This window comes from Solea senegalensis, linkage group LG4 (assembly GCF_019176455.1).
Source record: "Solea senegalensis isolate Sse05_10M linkage group LG4, IFAPA_SoseM_1, whole genome shotgun sequence".
Lineage (NCBI taxonomy): Eukaryota > Metazoa > Chordata > Actinopteri > Pleuronectiformes > Soleidae > Solea > Solea senegalensis.
This window is the reverse complement of record NC_058024.1, coordinates 19535902-19556844: the sequence shown is the minus strand read 5'-3', so window position 1 is coordinate 19556844 and position 20943 is coordinate 19535902. Positions and strand designations below refer to the sequence as shown.

The 20943-nt window shown below is 40.9% G+C and overlaps 1 protein-coding gene across 4 annotated transcripts in view; it reads left to right on the top strand.

The window, feature by feature from the left end:
• slc12a5a (solute carrier family 12 member 5a) overlaps positions 1 to 20943 on the top strand; it is a 139170-nt gene that overhangs the window by 108199 nt on the left and 10028 nt on the right. For all 4 annotated transcript variants that reach the window (XM_044024132.1, XM_044024133.1, XM_044024134.1 and 1 more), the window contains 18 exons: positions 6834 to 6888; positions 7754 to 7884; positions 10503 to 10750; positions 11566 to 11777; positions 12597 to 12764; positions 13176 to 13274; positions 14675 to 14732; positions 14839 to 15013; positions 15145 to 15263; positions 15561 to 15659; positions 15763 to 15882; positions 17218 to 17322; positions 17579 to 17747; positions 17969 to 18164; positions 18604 to 18773; positions 18879 to 19010; positions 19905 to 20012; positions 20481 to 20606. In XM_044024132.1, coding sequence (XP_043880067.1) covers positions 6834 to 6888; positions 7754 to 7884; positions 10503 to 10750; positions 11566 to 11777; positions 12597 to 12764; positions 13176 to 13274; positions 14675 to 14732; positions 14839 to 15013; positions 15145 to 15263; positions 15561 to 15659; positions 15763 to 15882; positions 17218 to 17322; positions 17579 to 17747; positions 17969 to 18164; positions 18604 to 18773; positions 18879 to 19010; positions 19905 to 20012; positions 20481 to 20606 — 2490 coding nt within the window. The remainder of the gene's footprint in view (positions 1 to 6833; positions 6889 to 7753; positions 7885 to 10502; positions 10751 to 11565; positions 11778 to 12596; positions 12765 to 13175; positions 13275 to 14674; positions 14733 to 14838; positions 15014 to 15144; positions 15264 to 15560; positions 15660 to 15762; positions 15883 to 17217; positions 17323 to 17578; positions 17748 to 17968; positions 18165 to 18603; positions 18774 to 18878; positions 19011 to 19904; positions 20013 to 20480; positions 20607 to 20943) is intronic.

Sequence of the window (20943 nt, the reverse complement as noted above, 5' to 3'; positions counted from 1 at the left end):
TCTGTTGTTTGGCCTTCCTCATTACTTCCAGGTCTTGAATCCAAATGCTACAAGGGGAAGGGTGGTCTGCCCTCTGCTGTGACTCATTTAAATGCTAAGGACGCTTTTCACTCTCTGTCCCTTTCATTTTTTTACTCTCATCTTCTTCACTTGATTTTGCCAACCCTTTTTCATTGTGTCATCTCATTATTTCCCCCTCTCTCATCCTTTCTTATGTTTCCCCAGTCTTTTTCCCTTTCACTCACTTTTAGCTTACCGTTTCCCCCCCTGCTTTGCTATCTCTGTCTCTTCCTTTTTCTAACAGCTGCATCTTCATCTCTTTGGTGCTCAACCTCTATCCCCAGCGTCGGACTGAAAGTAACAATCACCCCCATTTCCTTCATCTCCTTCCGACAGATTTGTGTCCTACGGCACACTGTCCTGTGAGACTTCAAGGGATAAACAGCACACTGAAAAGTACTCTGCATTTATGAAATGAAGCATGCCAATGAAGCACACTCTCAGGGCAGCCATTCCTGTCAAAACCAATTCCTGCTCAACACCAAGTTCGACTTAAGGGCAAATCAAGGGCCAAATTTGTCTGAAGCTCTGGGAAGAAACAGACTTAAAGTGTCCTTTGCGGTCAATGTCAGTGGTATATTATCTTGCAGACTTCTTTTTTAAGGAGGCAACAGACAAGTTTCATATTCCTAGGACTTCCTGTTTGGTCACGGTCATAAAGACGCAGCTTTAGAAAGATACCAGCAAGGACACGGGTACTGAGCTGTTTGGTCCGCTTTAAACGGGCTAGAGTACCTTTCATCAGATAGCTCGCTTCGTTTGGGCAGGTGTGAACCACACCTTTTTCAGCATTACCCCGCCCAATCAAACCGATTCCCCCGGACTATCCTGAGTCCACGCTATTCTCTGCAGTGTATTTTGATGCTGTAAATTGAGTTAACACTGCTACTGACCTGGTGGAAAAACATTCCTGGTGTCATGTTTCTGTGCAGTGTTTTGATGATTCAGGCCAAAGGGTTGCCTATTCCACCTTCAAAATGAAAACCAAATATTCCTCACTTTGACTAGTATCGACTTCGCTCAAAGGAAATGACTCATTTTTGTCAGATATATACTGTAAGCTGTCTGCTGTTGCACCACATATGGAGGAGACAGATGGCAAGCAGAATAATCTGAGGTTGTCTGCTGGCATGCTTCGAGGCCAGACAGCATGTAGGGACATGCCACTTTCAAGGTAAAAGCACAGACTCCAGACTTCAGGAATTGGTATAGCATGAGCAAATCTCAGTATGATATACTCTCTTATATATATACTCTGACACAGTTTTAAGTTACCTGTATTTCCTGAAAATGGGACATTTAAATGGGCTACAGGCTCTGGGTCAGTGAGAGAAATACTGAGATGCTGATCATTGGACAGCATAGCACTGCTGCCCCCAGTGTCCAGTGGGCATTTGCTCACTCAAGGGCATCAGGTAAACTGAAGTGGGCTTCTTTGACCTTCAAGAAAAGAAAAACTCTGATAAATATTCTTTAATTTTGCTTTGTAATCTGTAGCTACTTGACATTTTGTCGCAGTACAACAGCAAAAAGTAATGTGACTTTCTGTGGTTAGTGCAAACTTTGCCGGATGGTCAGGTCAGAAGAATCCTCCCAGGTTTGTGACAGCATTTGAGTGATGGTGTGTGATAATGTTCCTGTCTGCAGTGACACCCGGAGGGCCCATGTGGAGTAAAAGTAAAATGCTGCCAAAAAGTAAATGTAAAGAGGCCGATTGGGATTCCACCAAAAAAAAAAGAAAAGAAAATGTTTCGACAGTCCATCAAAAACTAACCAGAGGATAGAATTGAAATCACCACACACCAAATAGACCCGCTATGATGTATGGCCTGCAGACAATGGCACTTTCTAAAAGACAGGAGGCAGGAGAGAGAAGTGTCAGAGCCGAAGATGCTGAGAATTCTGCTGGTCGGGTTGGACCAAGATGGACAGGATTGGAAATAAGTAATTTTGAGGTTGAAGGGTTTGGAAATAAAGTAAGAGAGGCAAAGATGGAGATGGTCTGGTCCTGTATCTACAGAGATGATTCATGGATGATGTGAACAGAACAGCTCAAGATGGAGGTAGATGATCCACTGTGGCGACCCCTAAAGGGCAAAGCTGAAAAGGGAAGAAGAAGAGGATCGAAATTCTAAAACTAAATAAAAAATGACAACCCCCAGACACATTTGCAGTTTAGAGTGATTAGCAGATCTATTAGTGAAAATTAGACAATGGGGCTTGGAGGTAGATATTGTCAGCTAATGCACCGCCTGTCATTACATCAGATGTATTTAGCTACAGTAGCTGACTCCATGTCTACCTGGTTTAGAAGCCTGTGAAAAAGTCATAAAAACGAAGATTATTTCTTATTATTTAAATCAGATTATTTATTTATAATAATAATATATAAATATGTTTTATTCCTAGTTATAAAACCCACACTGTGCTATATGCATGTTGAAAAAAAAGGAAGAAGATTGATACAGGATTAAACACACTATTTGGGCATAGTAATGACTGCAGTTTACTGTAGAGTCAATAAACACTTCTTTAAAGTTTAATTTTGTGTTTTGGCCTTTGCAAAGACTAAATGAAAGAACTCACTCTTCTAATGTGGGGAACAGTCACAGTCTTACAAATGTTATCATTCCTTCAGCAACAAAGAGGATATTTTCTAATCAGTTTCTTTGGGTTTTTCTATTTTTAAATCAGCTCAATTACATGAAACTAACATGTGGCTCAAAGTCATCACTTTCAGTAACCCAGTCAGCATGTGGGGCCCCCATAAGTGTTATATTTGTGCTGACAATATGGGTCCCAAGTGGGTTTGTCCACATAGACGTCCCGTGTTACTGAAACCATATGGGACCGGCAAAATTTGCCCACTTCAAGCCCATGTAGTACCCATGTATCTGGGAAAGGGCACTAAGTGGGCATGGGATTTAAGTGGACAAACACGGGTGAGCCACCATGGAAACCACGGACATATTGTCACATGGACATGCTGTTCATACATTTCTACATAAATAATGTATGAATCTTAACGTAAACAAATCTGATATCCATGAGTTGTTGACTTGTAGGACTTGGCGCTGGTTTGACTTGTTTAATGACACTTTAATGACATAGTATCAGCTGAGGCGTGTGCTATAATGAGTGTTCTCCTAGTTTCGGTGGTTTAACCATTAAACGATATCATTACGGAAATGTATGTGCTACACAATAACACATTAGCATAATGTACAGAAGACTTGGCCGTGCTAAAGGAAACGTGTCAACCACTGTGAGTCCATTGGTGTCTTCAGTTGATTCAGTCATTCAGTATGCAACTGACTACTTCTGTATGACTCCTGCCAACATCAGATAAAACACTTAAACAATTACTGTCTTATCTACTGTGGTAGGAAAAGAGCTTATGGCCTCATTAGAACCAGATTAGAGAGAGGAACAAAGACCGGTCCTACTCACTCCTGACTGCAGATCATCAGTCCACCAGGCCTGCAGGTGACACTAACCACATCACAGTCTTCACAGGGACAGATGTAATCATAGCTGAACATGAGTGTCATGTCGTCCTGTGGCTCTGACTTTCTGCTATGATACGTTTCACTAAAATACTTAAAATACACTGTCTCAAATCTAGAAAAGTACAGCGATGTAAATACAACAACATTTCAATGACCAATGAGTAATATGAATATTATATATCATTAATGAAACCTTTTACTGGTAGTTATACAAAAGCAAATAACATAAATGTTTTACATCACTATCTACTGGATTTTAAGGCCAATACCAACATTGCAGTATGAAACTAAAATAATGTTTGTTTGTTTTTAAAAAAAAGTTTGAAATTCTAAAATGAATACATACACCAACAATTTTAAACCTTTCATAGAACCTGAAGGAGTAGCACTACATGTATTTCTCTTTTAGACAGTATGTACTATAAAAAGTTAGACGTTTTTTATGGAAAAACAAATGTGTCAGAATGAAATTTTAAAAGAAATATAATTACAGCAGTGTCATAGAAAAGAAGAAAAGGAACAAATCAGGAGCTGTATTTGTTTTGTTTTGGGTTTTTTTTACCAGCCTGCTTTCATCTTCTCCTCATTTGTGTTCTTTGTCTCTGTCACTTCCTTTCAAATACAGACAATTTAAAAAGACACTCAGATATTCAGCAACTGCATTTGAAAGAATAATGAAATCTTCTTTGTATTGTGACATGCACAATCCTGTCACACACACACACACACACACAGTATCCCTCTCTCTGTCTCACTCCCACTGTTCCACATTTTGCGCTTTTTTAAAAATCTTCTCATATTTTCTTCTGCTCACTGCCTGCTCCTCTCTTTCTCTGCAGGGCAGTAACATGAGAATTGCCTGAATGTGCACTGTCAGTTGTTGACAGGCCCAGAAGTAAACAACCAGGCAGCTGTAGCATTGTTTTTGAATTGTTGCTGTTCCCAGGTGAACTCTGATTCAGAGATCACTCTGAGGTGTTTTTGATGTCGTACACTACAGAGAAAACTACGTTCAAATGTTGCGGCATCGCTGGGACAACATTGAAATGCACAGAAGGAAACTTCTGCTGTTAGTTGTCTTTCAATCAGAGCAGAAGAACTAGTTGATGATGTTGTGAAGTGTATGGAGAGAGTTTTGCACAGTAAATAGCAATGAGTACTCGTTATCCGTTACTGACAAATACACACAATTAAATGCACACACTGGCCAACTAAGAGTAATCCAAATGGCAACTTGTCGTGACATCATGTATAGGCTCTAGTTTCACGATTTGGCCAGTTACATGTGCCATGCTTTATTGAGGCCATTGACTCCTCAAGAAAATATTTGCTGGCATTATAATCCAGTAAAAACATAGGCTCATATTCCCATTAGCAACCAGTGCTGTCACTATCCTATACAGTATATTCCTATTCTCTGGTTGGCTTCAGGAGTCTGTGTTTTTATATACAGTCTAATGTAGTATTGATTTTTTTATTTTTTATTTCTTATATTTTTGCCCCAGAACGTGTATCTGTCACACTCGGCAGTAAACAAATGTGGCTGTGCATTTGCTCTGTGCTGCAGGCGCCAGGACGTCATGCAGCTACAGTGTTTCCCAATCCTGGTCCTCAGGGGCCCTGCATGTTTTAGATGATGCCCCACACACACACACACACACCTGATACAAACGGTCAGCTCTCCGTCAAGCACTGCAAAAGCCTGATAACGACCCGTTCATTTGAATCAGGTGTTTCTCTGTTGTGGCTCGTTAAATTCAGTCAAAGTTCTGTCACAATAGCTGTCCAAGAACTTCAATATGTATACAGATTTTTATTGATTTAAAGAGTGCTGGATGTAAGTACACCACTGAAACTACCACTTTTAATAATTCTTGTCTTTTCAAAAATGTTACATATTATATTTAAAGGGTCCAGTGTGTTAAAGGTTGTTCTAATGGTAAGACTGCAATAGCAACCCCTGACCAAGGGCATCAGGGAACCACAGTTTCCCTCACATACAGAAGGGATGTCATTCTTCTTCATGTGCTTCGTAAGCATCTTCTTCACAAAGCAAAATGCTCTGGCTTTACAAAGTGGTGGCGTCTGTAAACTACATTTAAAAGGCTTATACTAAGGATACAACAACAAAATGGTTTTCTTCTTAAAGGGATTGTGCACTAATACAAACATAGTTCAAGGTAGTATATTCCATTTAGACCAATAAACCCTGCTCGGTGTTACACACTGTACCTTTAAATGTGGGCACTTCTAAATGTGACTAACAAAAATGATGTATGGACTTAAGGGTAATATAAAGCTTAGAACATTTTCTACTTACATGAATCATTTTCCACCATGCACAGCGCTGTCACTGTTAGTCCGGTTTGTCCAAAACTTTTGTCCAGACTGAAATATATCAACAACTATTTGATGGATTGCTTTGAAAATCTGCACAGATGTCCACAGCACGCTGGGGATTAATGGTAATGACTCTGTCAGGGACTGTGCAATAAAAGGTCAAAAGGGCACAGAGCGTTTGAAAAATGGGATATACAGTAGTTCACCCCGAAATTGAGAGAAATACAAATGAATGACAAACAAGTAAAGTATAAAACTGAACGCATTTAGAGAGGTCTAAACTAAAGATAGCCCTCAGCCTCAGCTGTGCTTCTTGTTCACTGGTAATTGGCAAATATGAACATGCTTAAATACAGTACATGCTGCACCTGCTTATTCAGGTCATTCCATATGTGGCCGTCGATGTGGCCGCGGGGGGGAAGGGTGTGTTGGGTCATCCACTGAGCAAAAGGTTGGTGGTTTGATCCCTGGCATCTCCAGACCACATGTCACAGTGTTCTTGACACTGAACCCCAAACTGTCCCTGACAGCTGTGCTGGCAGTGAGTGAATGATGCTGATAGGAGAAGAAAAAGAAAGGCGCATTGTTTGAATGTGAATGTGGCTCATAGTAAAAAGTAAAAGTGGTCAATTAGGATGAAAATACAGCCCATTTATCCTAACGCTCTTTATCCTCTTCTGCCCATCTCCACTCTTTTCATTGAAGGTAAAAAATGGACTCAATCAACCAGGATTGCAAACATAGTAAACAATATTCCAGCTAGTATGTTAGTGTTGCCATTGTGAGCATGTAAACACGGTGTCATTTACTCGACGCTATACGTTTTCAAAGAAATGCAGCAATCAGCTTTTCATATTCATAGTAACATGGAATCTGTGAAATATCTTCTGATTTTCTTTTTCCTTCCCCTCCCTCTCTGTTTAGACCATGCTGACTGCCATCTCGATGAGTGCCATCGCTACCAATGGAGTAGTGCCAGGTGGGTGAGCAGACGCTGGCACCACACAGCCATCTCTGTTTGACGCTGTCCGCTTCTAAATTTCTCTTTTCACTGATTGCTTTTGGCACGTTGCACCCAGCACAGCTTGATAGCACCAGGAAGCCTAAGTCTGGGATCTTGTGCACTTTAACTTGTTGTTTACAACATTATTTACACAAAATGAAGCGTTGGCCATATGCCTGAAATGTAGAAGTTGATGTGAGCGAATGTGTCTTGACGCAGGAATGTACACATAAATGTTATAATGTAACTACTGCAGTCAGAGCAAAATATGGTGGTTTCTTTTAAAAGCCTCTCGGCCACTGCAGTAGATGCTGACATCGCTCATGAGTTCTCTTACTTTTCATAGCAATAGAATAAGTAAATATTAACAAACTACTACTTCATCTATGAAACACCTGTCTTGCAAACCATTGTTTTGTTTTTTAAAACGTTCTGACTCACCACAAAATTATAATATTCACAAATCATTTCTTCCTTGGACAATACATTCATCCCCAGAAAATATCATCCTTTATTTTTTTGCTTACAGACAAAGACAAAGCCTCTTTGGCAGAAAAAATATCTTTTTTTTGTTTTTGTTTTTAGTTGTGCTTTTTAATCTGTGCAGACACTGATTAATAGATTTTCCGTGTATAATTTTGTGATACGGTAACATAATAATTCGTCATCTATTTGTGAATCAAATTAAGTGCGTTCTACTTAATTCAGTCCATAATTTGTTTCTCTTGTTCGCATTGGAAAAAACATTTTGCGTGATGCATATTGGAAGCATGTAAAACGTTTACATATTTACAGACACACACTACACATTGTTTGATTGTGTGTGTGTGTTTGTGCACAGCTGGAGGCTCCTACTACATGATATCCCGTTCCCTGGGTCCGGAGTTTGGAGGAGCAGTGGGGATCTGTTTCTACCTGGGGACCACCTATGCTGGAGCTATGTACATCCTGGGGGCCATCGAGCTCCTCCTGGTGAGAAACATCCTCTGTGCTCTTCTCTCAGTCTGTCGCTGTCTCCATCAGAGTGTCCGATTGATCATTTCCCAGTTTTATTGAGACTGAATTTGAATTTTCATTGCCATTGCAATAAGACCAAGAGCATTTGAAACATTTCAGGATTGATTTTTGAATCAGCAAATGTTTATTTTCCTGCAGCACACCTCTACATGGTATGTAGGATTCAGCTTTGACAGTAAATGAATGTTTTTAAAAAGTCTACTTTGAAATCTTGACATCTGGATTACAGCTGCGTCATATGGTCAAAATATCATATTATGATTATTTTTTGGCAGATATTGTTATTGTGATCACTGAATGACTCATCTTTTTTTTGCATCGAACAAAAGCGTGAAGATTTTACATTTCTAGAGTCTGTCTACAAACAAACCATGTTTTCTCATCGGATTTTTCATGCTTCAGTTTCACAAATGCTATATTTAGATGAATATCAAATGATCAAGGTTAAATAAGTCCAAAAGACATAAAAAAACAACTTGCTTTGCCTCTGTCTTATTTTGTACAGTTTTATTACACATTTTTTCTTTCGTGTGAATGTAAATTAAAAGCGGAGACAGATCACAGCGCAGCGAGTTGGTTCATGTCGATGTGAGTAAAGTAGAGAACTGTCAACCCTCCACTGTGCAGCCTACTTGAAATGACATCTATTTCAAGCTAATTCATCCGTGGTGTTGCTAGGCCACGATGAGCTGAAGGGAAAATTATGGGACAGTGTTGTGCGGTTTGAGAGGGTTGACCACTCAAATCTCAGCTTTTCTGGTCTTTGCAGTGAACCGCGAAACATCACACTTCACCATTTTGTCATGGTGATAACACTGTCACAAATGCTGCTCACACAAGGACAGAGGTGTCACTGTGCAGCCATTGTACGTTGACCATAAGAGAATGTGGCCCCTTACATTAAAAGAATATATAGAATGTTTTTGTTGCTCTGGTCCAAAGAAAACCGATGCCAGTGTTGGACATTGTTCTGAATTGAATATGAAAGGACTTAAAAGGATTTTGTTCTGTCTTGTACATGCTCACTTTCTCACATTCTCATTTTTATGTAACTCAAATTAGGCACAATCTAATCTAAGAACAGGTTCATCTCATCTGCAGTGGCAAAGCGATGTGTTGCATAACAGCTGACGATACAGCGCAGTAAAAAAATAAATAAAAGTGAACCAGCGAATGTGACAGAGCCACTGAAACAACATTAAAGTCAGCGATGCAAAGCCTCACAATGTGAAAACAGAGTCTCTTCCCCCTCAGATTATTTCTCTCCTCACTTTGCTTTGAAGCTATTTTTCTCAGGCAGTATGTTCTTTGTCGAGGATTCTGATAACTTGATGAAATGCAGGGATCTTTCATCTCCTTCTTAATTTCTCTCCTCCTCCACCTCCTCTAGTTTGCATCATACACTTCTTCTACTGCAGCCGTTGCTACATGAAGTAATGGGTAATTATGCAAATTCTGCATTAGCAGGAGCTCAAGACACTGGCGGAGTAACAATTTATTTCTTTTTTCTTTTTTTCTTTTGAAAATACTCTTGTCACTTTGGTATGCCGTTACCAACATACTAGAGAGGGTTGTTTTGTAATTCACCTTCTGGAAATGCAGAGTTTGATCATGCCGAGAGGTTAATTCTGTCTTCTGGGTCAAAGCTGGCTCAGTTTCCATTGTGAAATAACAATCCCTGCAGAATTGTGAGGAGGGGATCTGAAGAAGGCTGATTTGAATATGTTTCATCTTTCCACCCAAGCTATGAACACAAACTGCTGCTGCTATTTTGGGAAGCAAGATCAGTTCACAGTGAAGCAGGAGATTTGTTTGCCTAGTGATATGCTGTTCTTAGCATCGCTCTCTTCGGCCAAATGTCCGAGCGAAGCTCGCTCCCCTAATATTCCTATAATATTGCTCTTTATGGCGATGAAGCCGTTAGGGCAAAAACCAAATAATTGAATAAAAGGGAGAGGGAGAGAAATTCCCATGCTTATGTAATGGGCCCGGCATGAATCATCCAAAGCTGATGGCGGGATAATTAGGGGTTTACTATTTTATATACTATTCTTAGATTGACCCACAGTAACTGTGTAATAATGGCAGTTAATTTTGCATATTAATGCCGTGCTTGAGGTCTTTAATTAAGCTAAATTGAAATAGCAGCCATTATTTATGTGTGGCGCTCCAGGCTCCAGCCGAGAACTGTCAATGTGAGCATCACATGCCCTCACACTTCACAGAGTTGTCCTCCTCAATCACCTCATACCTCTCTGCCTCTCTCACCTCTCTTTTATTAAATTTCTTCTTCTTTTTTTAGCCAGTGTAAAAATGATTAAATTCCACAGTAAACAGGAGGAGGAGGAGGAGGAGGAGGTGTGTGACCTGAAATCTGCCAGCTTTCTATTCCCAGACAGGCCAGGGAGAAGTGAGGAGAGAAAGTAGATGAGTTGTACTCCCTAAACCACTGCCACTAAGATGTCATGGAGCTACAAGGACATTGTGCAGAAATTTGGAGGAAGAAAAATGCAGGTGGACATTCTGTGGATATGCTAATGTAAAAAAAACAAACGAATCTCTCTCTTCCTCAGATCTACATAGTTCCCCAAGCAGCCATCTTTCCCTTGGAAGGACTGGAAGGTGCCGAAGGGGAGGCGGCCCTGCTCAACAACATGCGGGTTTACGGAACCATCCTGTTGACCTCCATGGCCACGGTGGTGTTTGTTGGCGTAAAGTATGTCAACAAGTTGGCCCTGGTGTTTCTGGCTTGTGTCATTCTCTCCATCCTGGCCGTCTACGCCGGCGTCATCAAGACCGCCGTCGAGCCTCCTGTGTTCCCGTAAGCAGTGATACAAGCTTGAACATAAGAGCTTAAAAAGTAGTGTCCGGGTCATGTCAGTGATTTTATTTGAACATACGTCTTCCACCTGCCTGACACTGAAATATAGTCATCAGGACACTGATGAATCAACAGATATCAGTAAATGAATGCTGCCTGTAGATAGGGATGGATATCGAGAACCAGTATTTAATTGATAGGAGTACATTATTGGTCATTTTCAAAGTATTGATGAGCTTTTCTGCTCCTGCAAACAACTGTGGCAGTCTCTGTGCAGCCTATTGACAAGTATCAGTATCTTTAAGCAGTATCTATATAGAAGTATATATGATATTGATAAAATCAAAATGATACCCATCTTTTATTGTTTTTTTAGGCTTAAAGGAATACTTCACAGATTTGCATTTATCATTGTGTTACTAGAATAGGGGGAGTATTTTTGAAAAATTGTGCTTCCCAACCTCAGTTTCCCCTGAGTCGAGAAATATCTTCATTCTTTTCTTCTGATTTTCTGAGGTTGGGAAGCACAATTTTTCAAAAATACTCCCCCTATTCTCATAATACAATGCTAAATGCAAATCTGTGAAGTATTCCTTTAAGTGAAATGTAAAATAAGTATAAGGTAGAGTGTGTGGTCTGCTAACCAAAAGTTCTATATCAGATTTTTTGGTCTACATGCAAAGTTCCCTTCAACAAGACACTGAGCCCCACTTAGGTCATGGCGACTGTACCAGTAGAGTTTGAATATCGATAAAGATAAACACCGGTTACTCCAACAATGCTCCAGCAGACATGTTGTGTCTCTCACTCTCCAGTGTGTGCCTCTTGGGGAATCGCACTTTGGTGTGGAAGACCTTTGACGTGTGTGCCAAAACTATGGAGACGGCGAATGGGACAGTGACTACCCAGCTGTGGCGCATGTTCTGTGATTCACCTCTCCTCAATGCTACCTGCGACAAGTTTTTCGCCGCCAACAATGTGACCCAGATCCAGGGCATCCCAGGAGTCACCAGCGGAATCCTGGCAGGTTGGTTCATGCTTCACAGACAACAATGTGTACGTTTGTTAATCTGTATGCAAACGCAATGAACACAAAGTTTTTCGGATGCCATGGCTACGTACAGAATGGTATATAAACAAGCTTGATCTGTTTATAATATTTAAATCATCAGACTGATAATACTGAGCTTTTTGTACAAAAATCCTCTGTTGGTAAAACATAATAATGTCTGCACTTTGAAAGCTATAAACATTCTAATTACTTTACATTATTGTAATATATGTTATTATTGTAATATACATTACATTATACATTGACACTGTGTGGTGCGTACTATTGATTTGCATGAGAAAATGTGTTTACTGTACAGTATGTGTTAAGCTATAAACCAAAACACCATTTTTTTCCCTGTATTGCAATTTATTACATTTTTCAGAGTCGCCATGTGAATTTATGTAGTAATATAAAGGTGCTTAGTTTTGCTCAATGGAGATAAAGCCCTTACATTTCCCTGGGCTCACTTAAAAGAAGAAGCTGGGAAAAGCCTTGAGTCCGTTTTTTACAGAGCAAACAGTGAACCCTGAGCTCAGGATTGCGATTTTTCAAACCAGTGTCCCTCAGATTGGTTTGATGTTGACACGAATCAACACAAACCAACCTCCAATGGCATAGTGAGAGTAGATGGCCACACAGTGAATTGACATGTTTTACATCATAAGAGAAAATACACATTAGTTTGTTCGTACATTGAATCCATATATTTAAAAGGTTTCACTTATCACAATAATAATAATAAATAAAATAATAATAAACATGAAATCATTCACGATCCTCTCGCCCGTTCAGAGAACCTGTTTGGGAACTACTATGAGAAGGGAGACCTGATTGCCAGGATGAACATGGAGTCAGTGGCAGAGCAGGACGTTCCTTTGACCAGCGCTAACCGCTATGTGTTGGCCGACATCACAAGCTTTTTCACACTGCTGGTCGGCATCTATTTCCCCTCTGTGACAGGTGAACATTTGATATATTTTATAAGTATTGTTAATGTTTACAGGTTGTGGGGTTAGCGCAGATCTTGGCCAAGAGGAAAGGAATTTGTAAGTGGAACGTTGCTGGTTCAAATCCCAAAGGCCAAGGACTGGGGTGCCCCTGAGCAAGATGCCCAATCCCCCATTGCTTATGTGTGTGGGAATGGGATGAATGTGGAGGTCAGATTCACGATCAATAATTGGTGCATCTGCAAAATCCATTAATTCTAATTCTAAATCTATGTGTAGATCTAAAATTAGAAAAGGTAAAAGAGTGTTTTTTAATTCATTCCTGTTGTTGGATAATCTGCCGCTTGCTTGCTTGCTGCCATGAGTGTTGTTTGCGTGTAAATCTACGACCATGGTCATGTTCTCCTCTCGATAATCTCTTCAGGGATCATGGCGGGCTCGAACCGCTCCGGAGACCTGCGTGATGCTCAGAAGTCCATCCCTGTTGGAACCATTGCAGCCATCACCACCACATCCTTTGTCTGTATCCTCTCAATACTGCCCTCTGCAGGATAAAGTGTATCACTGCACCAACTTTTAAAAAAGAAAATATTTATTGACTCGAGTATTTTCAGACAAATATACTCACTTCGATAGAATTTGTCACGTTTGCGGTTTTCTTTTCTCCAAGAGCTTGTGTTTCAAAACTTACTCCATCAGCTCAAGTAGAACATACTCATTTTGCCAAGTTTTATGTTAATATATATTAAATGAACCCTCCCATCTCTCACTTCTAAACATACTCCTTCAGTTCCACTCAGTAAATGTCAGCACTGGTTCAGTTTCAGCAGGACTTGAGGCAACGATGCATTGTGGTGTTTTTTTCTCTCTGGTGTAACAAAAACTCTCTGATTGGACCGCCGTGATTAAAGGGCAACCTTTTAAAGCACGAGAGCAGGAGATCATGCTGACAGACACCATCACTGCTACAATACCAGTTTGATTTTCATTAGCGGTAATATGTGTGCGGTGGTCTGTCTCCTTAATCTGTGCTCTCCCTCGGTTTTAAATAAATCAGCTGTTGAGCTTTCCATCACACTCACGTTTCATATAGTTTCTATTCTGCGGTTTTGTGTGCTCTTATGCCACGAAAGATGAGGACTTCACTGTGTCAAACAGTTTTAAATGAATAATTTTTAGAGCCTTAATTACTGCAGATCTGCAGCTGCGCACAAGAGCACTTTCCTATCTTTATTATTTATATCTTTTATTTATAACAAGAGTCTATGGTTATGATTTGTGTGCCCCAAAGGAACAGGAAATACATCACATGACCGCTCACTCGCTGTAAATGAACTACATTTAAATGCAGATTACCCACGACACTCACGCTCTGTATAATGTATAGCTGGTTTATTTAAACATTTGTGTTTTTGAAAAATCATTTTATGTGATTCATATCTTCGTCTTCTTCACGTGAGACAGGTGGAGCGGCAGCCTAGCGCCCTCTATTGATGGTCCGTCACCGTGTCCTACCAAACATTATTTGGCTACTACATACAGTACAAGGCAGATGCCTCCACGTCTGAGGCATCTGTCTTTGAGTCTCTCAGTAATCAGCTTGGGGTCTAAGCAAATTTGATTAAGACATCTAATCACATTATTGGGCCGCCCATGCAATCACAAGTTAATAAAGCAAAGGGATATTAGTTACAATGTCACTGATCTCTGTGATATTACCCTGCACAAAATCGATCCAAAGTCTCTCCGCAGCAAATAAAGATAATAATAAATCATTGAGTGCAGAGGCTTATCATTTTTGTAATTGACTCCTGTTAATCACTTAGTGGATCATGTCTGAGCAGGTTAAACAATGTTAAAAAAAATGAATAAATAAATATTCAGTCCGTGTGACATAAATTTCCCTAATCCATAACTGTGTAGACATGACCAGCGTGATTCTGTTTGGCGCCTGCATCGAGGGTGTTGTCCTCAGAGACAAGTGAGTTCATTTTTATTATGTCTTATTATTTGTTTATGGTGATTCAATGAAAAAAAAAAAACTAGATTTCATGGTCATGAAATCAACCTTCTCCCGTCTCTTTCAGGTTTGGGGAGGGGGTGCACGGGAACCTGGTGATTGGCACATTAGCTTGGCCGTCACCGTGGGTGATCGTGATTGGGTCTTTCTTCTCCACCTGCGGGGCCGGACTGCAGAGTCTGACTGGAGCTCCCCGGCTCCTGCAGGCCATCGCCAAGGATGGCATCGTGCCCGCCCTTCGGGTCAGTCTGTCTGCTGATTCACACGTCGTACATGACATTCCCCTCCTGACTCAAAGGGAAAAAAAATCCCTCCAATCAGACGGGTTTTTAAATCGTAGCGGTGTTGCTGTGTTTTCTGTTTTATCCTCCAGATCTTTGGCCATGGGAAGGCCAATGGGGAACCCACATGGTCGCTCCTGCTAACAGCTTGTATCTGCGAGAGCGGCATCCTCATTGCCTCCCTGGATGCAGTGGCTCCCATCCTCTCCATGTGAGGATTCTAATTTACTGCAATTCTTAGGAACAAACAGTAGGAGATTTAAGAGCCGCTACTTTTAGAACTAAAGGGCAAACCGCACGAAATGTGAATAATACTGAGAAAATATGAAATTTGCAACTCAATTATTTACCGTGTTTATTTCACTTCATTTTTTCATTTCGTCTTGTAGCAATTACCTTACGCCACAATTTTAGAACAGTCATTGATCTGCATTTTGTGAAATGACCTAATTATTTTACAGTAAAGATAAAGCTGTAATGTGTTTCGTTTTGTGTTTGTGTCCTATAGGTTTTTTCTGATGTGCTACATGTTTGTGAACCTGGCCTGTGCCCTGCAGACGCTGCTGAGGACTCCAAACTGGAGACCTCGCTTCAAGTTCTACCACTGGTCAGTTCAGCAGAGAAATAAAAAGTGTCATTAAAGCAATTATCAGACGCCTGGTCTGTCTCTCACTGCCTGTCTCTCTCTCTCTCTCTCTGCACCTTCACAGGACTCTGTCCTTCCTAGGAATGAGCTTGTGCCTCACTCTCATGTTCATCTGCTCCTGGTATTATGCCATTGTCGCCATGGTAATCGCCGGCTCTATCTACAAGTATATTGAGTTTGCAGGGTGAGTGGAGCTGTAACCCCGTGAGAGATTGGATTCACTGGATCCTTTCACCTTAGCTTGCTGTTGTATGCATTCTTTATTTTTTTTAAAATGTGATGATTCAAAACCTGCGTTATCCATCATTTTTGTTTTGGCGGTTTGAATGAAAGATTATGTGAAACCTTCGGACACAAGTACATAGATCATCTTAGAAATGACACCGATGTTAATGTTTTCTTCATGTGTCGAATGCATCTGTGTCTCTCAATATTTAGTGTGCTTTAGTTTTAGTTTTACTACACATTTATATGAAATGCATTCAAATTAAAAACATTTTTAGAGAGAACAGATCTCACACACACCAAGTTACTTTAGCTTATACATGTGACATGCAATCAATAATATACAGCTTATTATACAGTCTGTTCTAATGTACATTTTCTTCAGTTTACACAGCATTTATAGTGGCAGTGTAAACTGAGTGTATTGCTTTGTCAATAACAGAAAAAATATAGAACAAATTACACAAAGGGACAGAAAAAATAGACCCTCAACGTATTCATTCAACGAAAAACAGTTATTGTGCTGCGGATGGAATGATAACATAAAAACATTAGCAGTAGTCAGAGCAGGATATCAACTATATTTCATAAAGTCTTCCATGTTTTGTTTCCACTGTGTGTGGGATGGGGGAGTCACATCCTTCCACTTTAAAAGAAGCAGATGGTGGGCGTGCAGTGCACATGATAGAGGTCACAACGAGATTTGTCTAAGGAGTCATCTTCAGAAAGAGCTCCAAATATAGCGAGTCCAGTGTAGTATTTTACATTGGAATAATCCATGCCTTGTGCAACTAGAGGAGATGTGGACTCGTTTTAATACCGCGTCCCCGCTTTTGTCTGATAAAGACACTCTTAAGTCCGTGTCCCATTTATGTGGGATGATGGTGGGGGGGAGGTTATGTTTTTGGCAGACAGAGCACTGTACAAGTTAGAAATGATGGCTTTAAATGATCGCACTGTTGTTAAAAAAGAGTATATATCAGAGTCCCGAAACTTCTATATTTATATATATACTGTATATGTATATGTATATACATATATATAGATATATATATTTTTTTATTTTTTTTTATTGAATTAATAGATTGGGGGTGTGTTTTATATGTTCCTGTGTATGTCATTTGTTCTGTGTTTTTGAAGAAGCAATAAATAAAGAGATACTCATTTACACTGCCACTATAAATGCCGTGCAGGGTAATGTACGGAGTGAAGAAAATGTCTGTGTTTAAATGTAGAATGAAGCTGTTGTGCGCGTTTTTCGCGACAAACACTAATTGCGTCGTCTGTGTCTCAGTGCGGAGAAAGAGTGGGGTGATGGGATACGAGGTCTGTCGCTGAGTGCCGCGCGTTACGCCCTCATGCGCCTGGAGGAAGGTCCACCGCACACCAAGAACTGGAGGTAGGATGCGAAAAAGCCATGGTCAGACGTTCATGATTCTCCTCATCTTTCAAAAACTACAAAATGTGTTTGGGAATTCACGATAACACATCAACTCCTCATGCCGCTCTTTGTCTGTCTCTCTTCTCCAACTAGGACCTTTACTTAGCCATTTCTTTCTTGACGCCTTTTTCTGGCTTCTTCAACCTTTGCTACCTTGTTTGCCTCCCTTTCTTTTTTTCTGCCCTGTATTTTCACGTTCCCCCCCTTTTTACAGGCCTCAGTTGCTGGTGCTGGTCAGCACAGACGGTGAGCAGAATGTGGAGCAGCCTCGTCTGCTCTCTCTGACCAATCAGCTGAAGGCAGGGAAGGGTCTGACTATCGTTGGCACAGCTTTGGAGGGAACTTACCTGGAGAACAGCGACCAGGCGCAGCGTGCAGAGCAAGTAGGGAGCCTTTAACTCTCAGTGACAGTCTTCAAATCCAACTTTCTTTTCATATGATGGGACTTTGAGATTAAAGTGGACGTTATGGGAATAATAATAATACATGAGACATTCAGGGACATGCAAAAATAACATTTGGAAGTGTGATTTACCATGGTTTGATATTTTTGTGAATTGTATATGTGAAACAACTCTCTTCTCTCGCTGTCCTGTCCTTCTAGGCCCTGCGTAAACTGATGGAAACGGAGAAGGTGAAGGGTTTCTGTCAAGTGACTGTGTCTTCAAATCTGCGCGACGCTACATCCCATCTACTCCAAGCCAGTGGGCTGGGAGGCTTGAAACATAACGCTGTGCTGGTCTCCTGGCCCCGCAACTGGAAGCAGGGAGATGAGCATCAGACCTGGAGGAACTTTGTCGGTGGGTTACTGGGAAAGAAAGACTAGACTAGTGATTTCTTATTATTTTTTGCAAAGACACTTGTCTGAGAAACTACAGGTTTCAGGCTCTTTTATGTCAAGCGTCCTTGTTCCTGAAGCTTATCAGCATGACAAAATCCCTGCCAGCTACAGTCGTTGAGTCGCTCATCCTGCTATTTAACCTCTCTGTTGAGGGAAATGTCAAAAGAAAATCCTCCTAATCATACATCCCCATGTTTTAAAAAAAGAGGAATATATTTAAACAGAAGAGGATTAGCTGAGTCACATCAGAATTATTCATCAGTCACAAAAATTATGCTTTAGAATATGCTGAGAGATGAATTAGACCTAATCAACCAAAGCCATCGGCGACGTAAAGAAAATGTTAGTGCATTACTAATGCCCTTCCTCTCTCGGCGCGTTCCATCCGTCTATTACAGAGCTGGTCAGAGAAACCACAGCTGCTTCCCTGGCTCTGCTCGTCCCGAAGAACATCGCGGCTTTCCCGTCCAATGGCGAGCGCTTTAGTGAGGGCCATATTGACGTATGGTGGATCGTCCATGATGGAGGCATGCTGATGCTCCTGCCCTTCCTCCTCCGCCAACACAAGGTACTGTGCAATAAAAAAAAAAAGAGAAAAAGATAGAAGGTCTGTAGGTTGCGAGCACAAAACTGTTAAACTACATCTGTTCGAAATGACGTTCTTCTGTCTCAGGTGTGGAGGAAGTGCAAGATGCGCATCTTCACCGTGGCCCAGTTGGACGACAACAGCATTCAGATGAAGAAGGACCTGACCACATTCCTCTATCACCTCCGTATCGACGCCATGGTGGAAGTTGTGGAAATGGTGAGTTTTCTCAGAACTAGAGTGCGATAAACAGGATGGCATTAAAAATGGATGCGACGCCACATCTGTCTGCGCTCGGATCTCAGCGCTTCCATAATTAGAGACGCGGGACATCTGCCTCCGGCTCGTCCACTTGCTCCATCAAACATGATAAGCATTCGTTCACAGGCGTGGAGTTAATGTCGACGCATGAGCGACCTGACAACTGGGCCACTGAAGCCGGCTGATTGGCAGTAACTACACCGTGGAGCACAGACTGTGCTAAGCCATCAGTGCACTTTCCATAAAGTGCTTGTCAGGATGTTGAAATGTTTGTCTTTTGTGTCCAGGCGTGAACCGAAGCTTTTTACTACCTTATTACTTTGTGTTACATCCTACTTTCATTGTATCTAGACGACATGGGACGTAACACACTACGACACACTACAGACCTCGGTCAGGTTACATTTCACCAGCATTTTTATCAATAACAGAAAAAAAAAAAAACCAAAACTGCAAGAAGAAGGCTATTTCTACTCTTCCTCTCTAACCAAAACACACATGAGAAAACGGGATATTCAACTCAAAAGGTGTAAGATATCGTACTAGGCTCTCATGCTTCTACAAGACAAGTTGTAACACTGAGAGTGTTTTAATCCGCCTCCACTGACGACCTGATGCAGGAGGTGCTGCTCCTGGTGCTTGGAACCTTTTTGTGTCTGTTCTGAAGAAGAGGGAGAGAAAGTAACTGCTTCTCTGACAGTAGAGATCAAGATTTAACAAAGAACATCACGAAAGCCTCCCAGCAAATACTGTCCCAACTGACTGTGCTCTAAAAATAGAAATTGTGTTTCCTGCGTTTCATCAGATGTAAAATGTAAATGGTACGATGGCTCTTTTGTTCCTTCACTGCAGCACGACGGCGACATCTCAGCTTACACCTACGAGAAGACCCTGGTGATGGAACAACGGTCGCAGATGCTCAAACAAATCAACCTGACCAAGACTGAGCGGGAGAGAGAAGTAAGACAGTTTGGTTGTTTTTTGAAAATCGCTCGTTAACTTCAGGCGACTTGACGCGGCGACTGGGCATGATTTGACCTAACGTGACACATCCGTCCCTCTGGACACAAGTTAAATCAGAGCAGTGGCTCGGCACATCTAACACCCCCGCCCCCCCGTCTATCGCTGCTGACTACAGAACGCAGACTGTTTTTTCTTTTGTGGACAGCAGCATGATTTTGTTTCGATAGATGTGGAAAATGAAAATATTGATCTGTGTGTAGATTCCTTTTAGAATTGTTGGATTGCTTGGTCCTCTCGATCAAAGAAGTTAAGTTGTGCAATGAAATGATCCTCACTTTTGCTTTTTACTTGAGAGGATGATTTGTTTGAGTGATTTACAGCAGATAAGAAACATAATAATCAAAGCTCATATCACTTCTTGTTTTCTCTCTCTCTCTCTCTCTGTCTCTCTCTCTTCCTCCTCAGATCCAGAGCATCACTGATTCATCCCGTGGGTCTATCCGCCGCAAACACCCGGCCGCTGTGACCACCCAGCTGAGTGTGACGGAGGAGCCGCCAGCAGCCAGCAAGGAGGAGAAGCCTGAGGAAGAGGTATGATCAGACCTCAACCATTCTCAACTTCATATTTAGGTTCACATTTACAGTAGATTATTATTATTATTATTATTATTATTATTATAAAAAGGAGAATCAACATATTATATTATGTACATATATATGTATATCTATATATATATATATACAGATACTGTATATATATAAACAAGCTGTCAGTGAGTTAAACTCATATAACATGTGTATGTGATGCTCGAGCTTGTCTTCAATAAACCTGGTGCAATAGACCTTTTTCACAGCAGATATTTGTCGACGAAATAGTGGGACAAACGGGTTTGACTTCTAACATTAATTAGACACCGGTGGAGGTGTG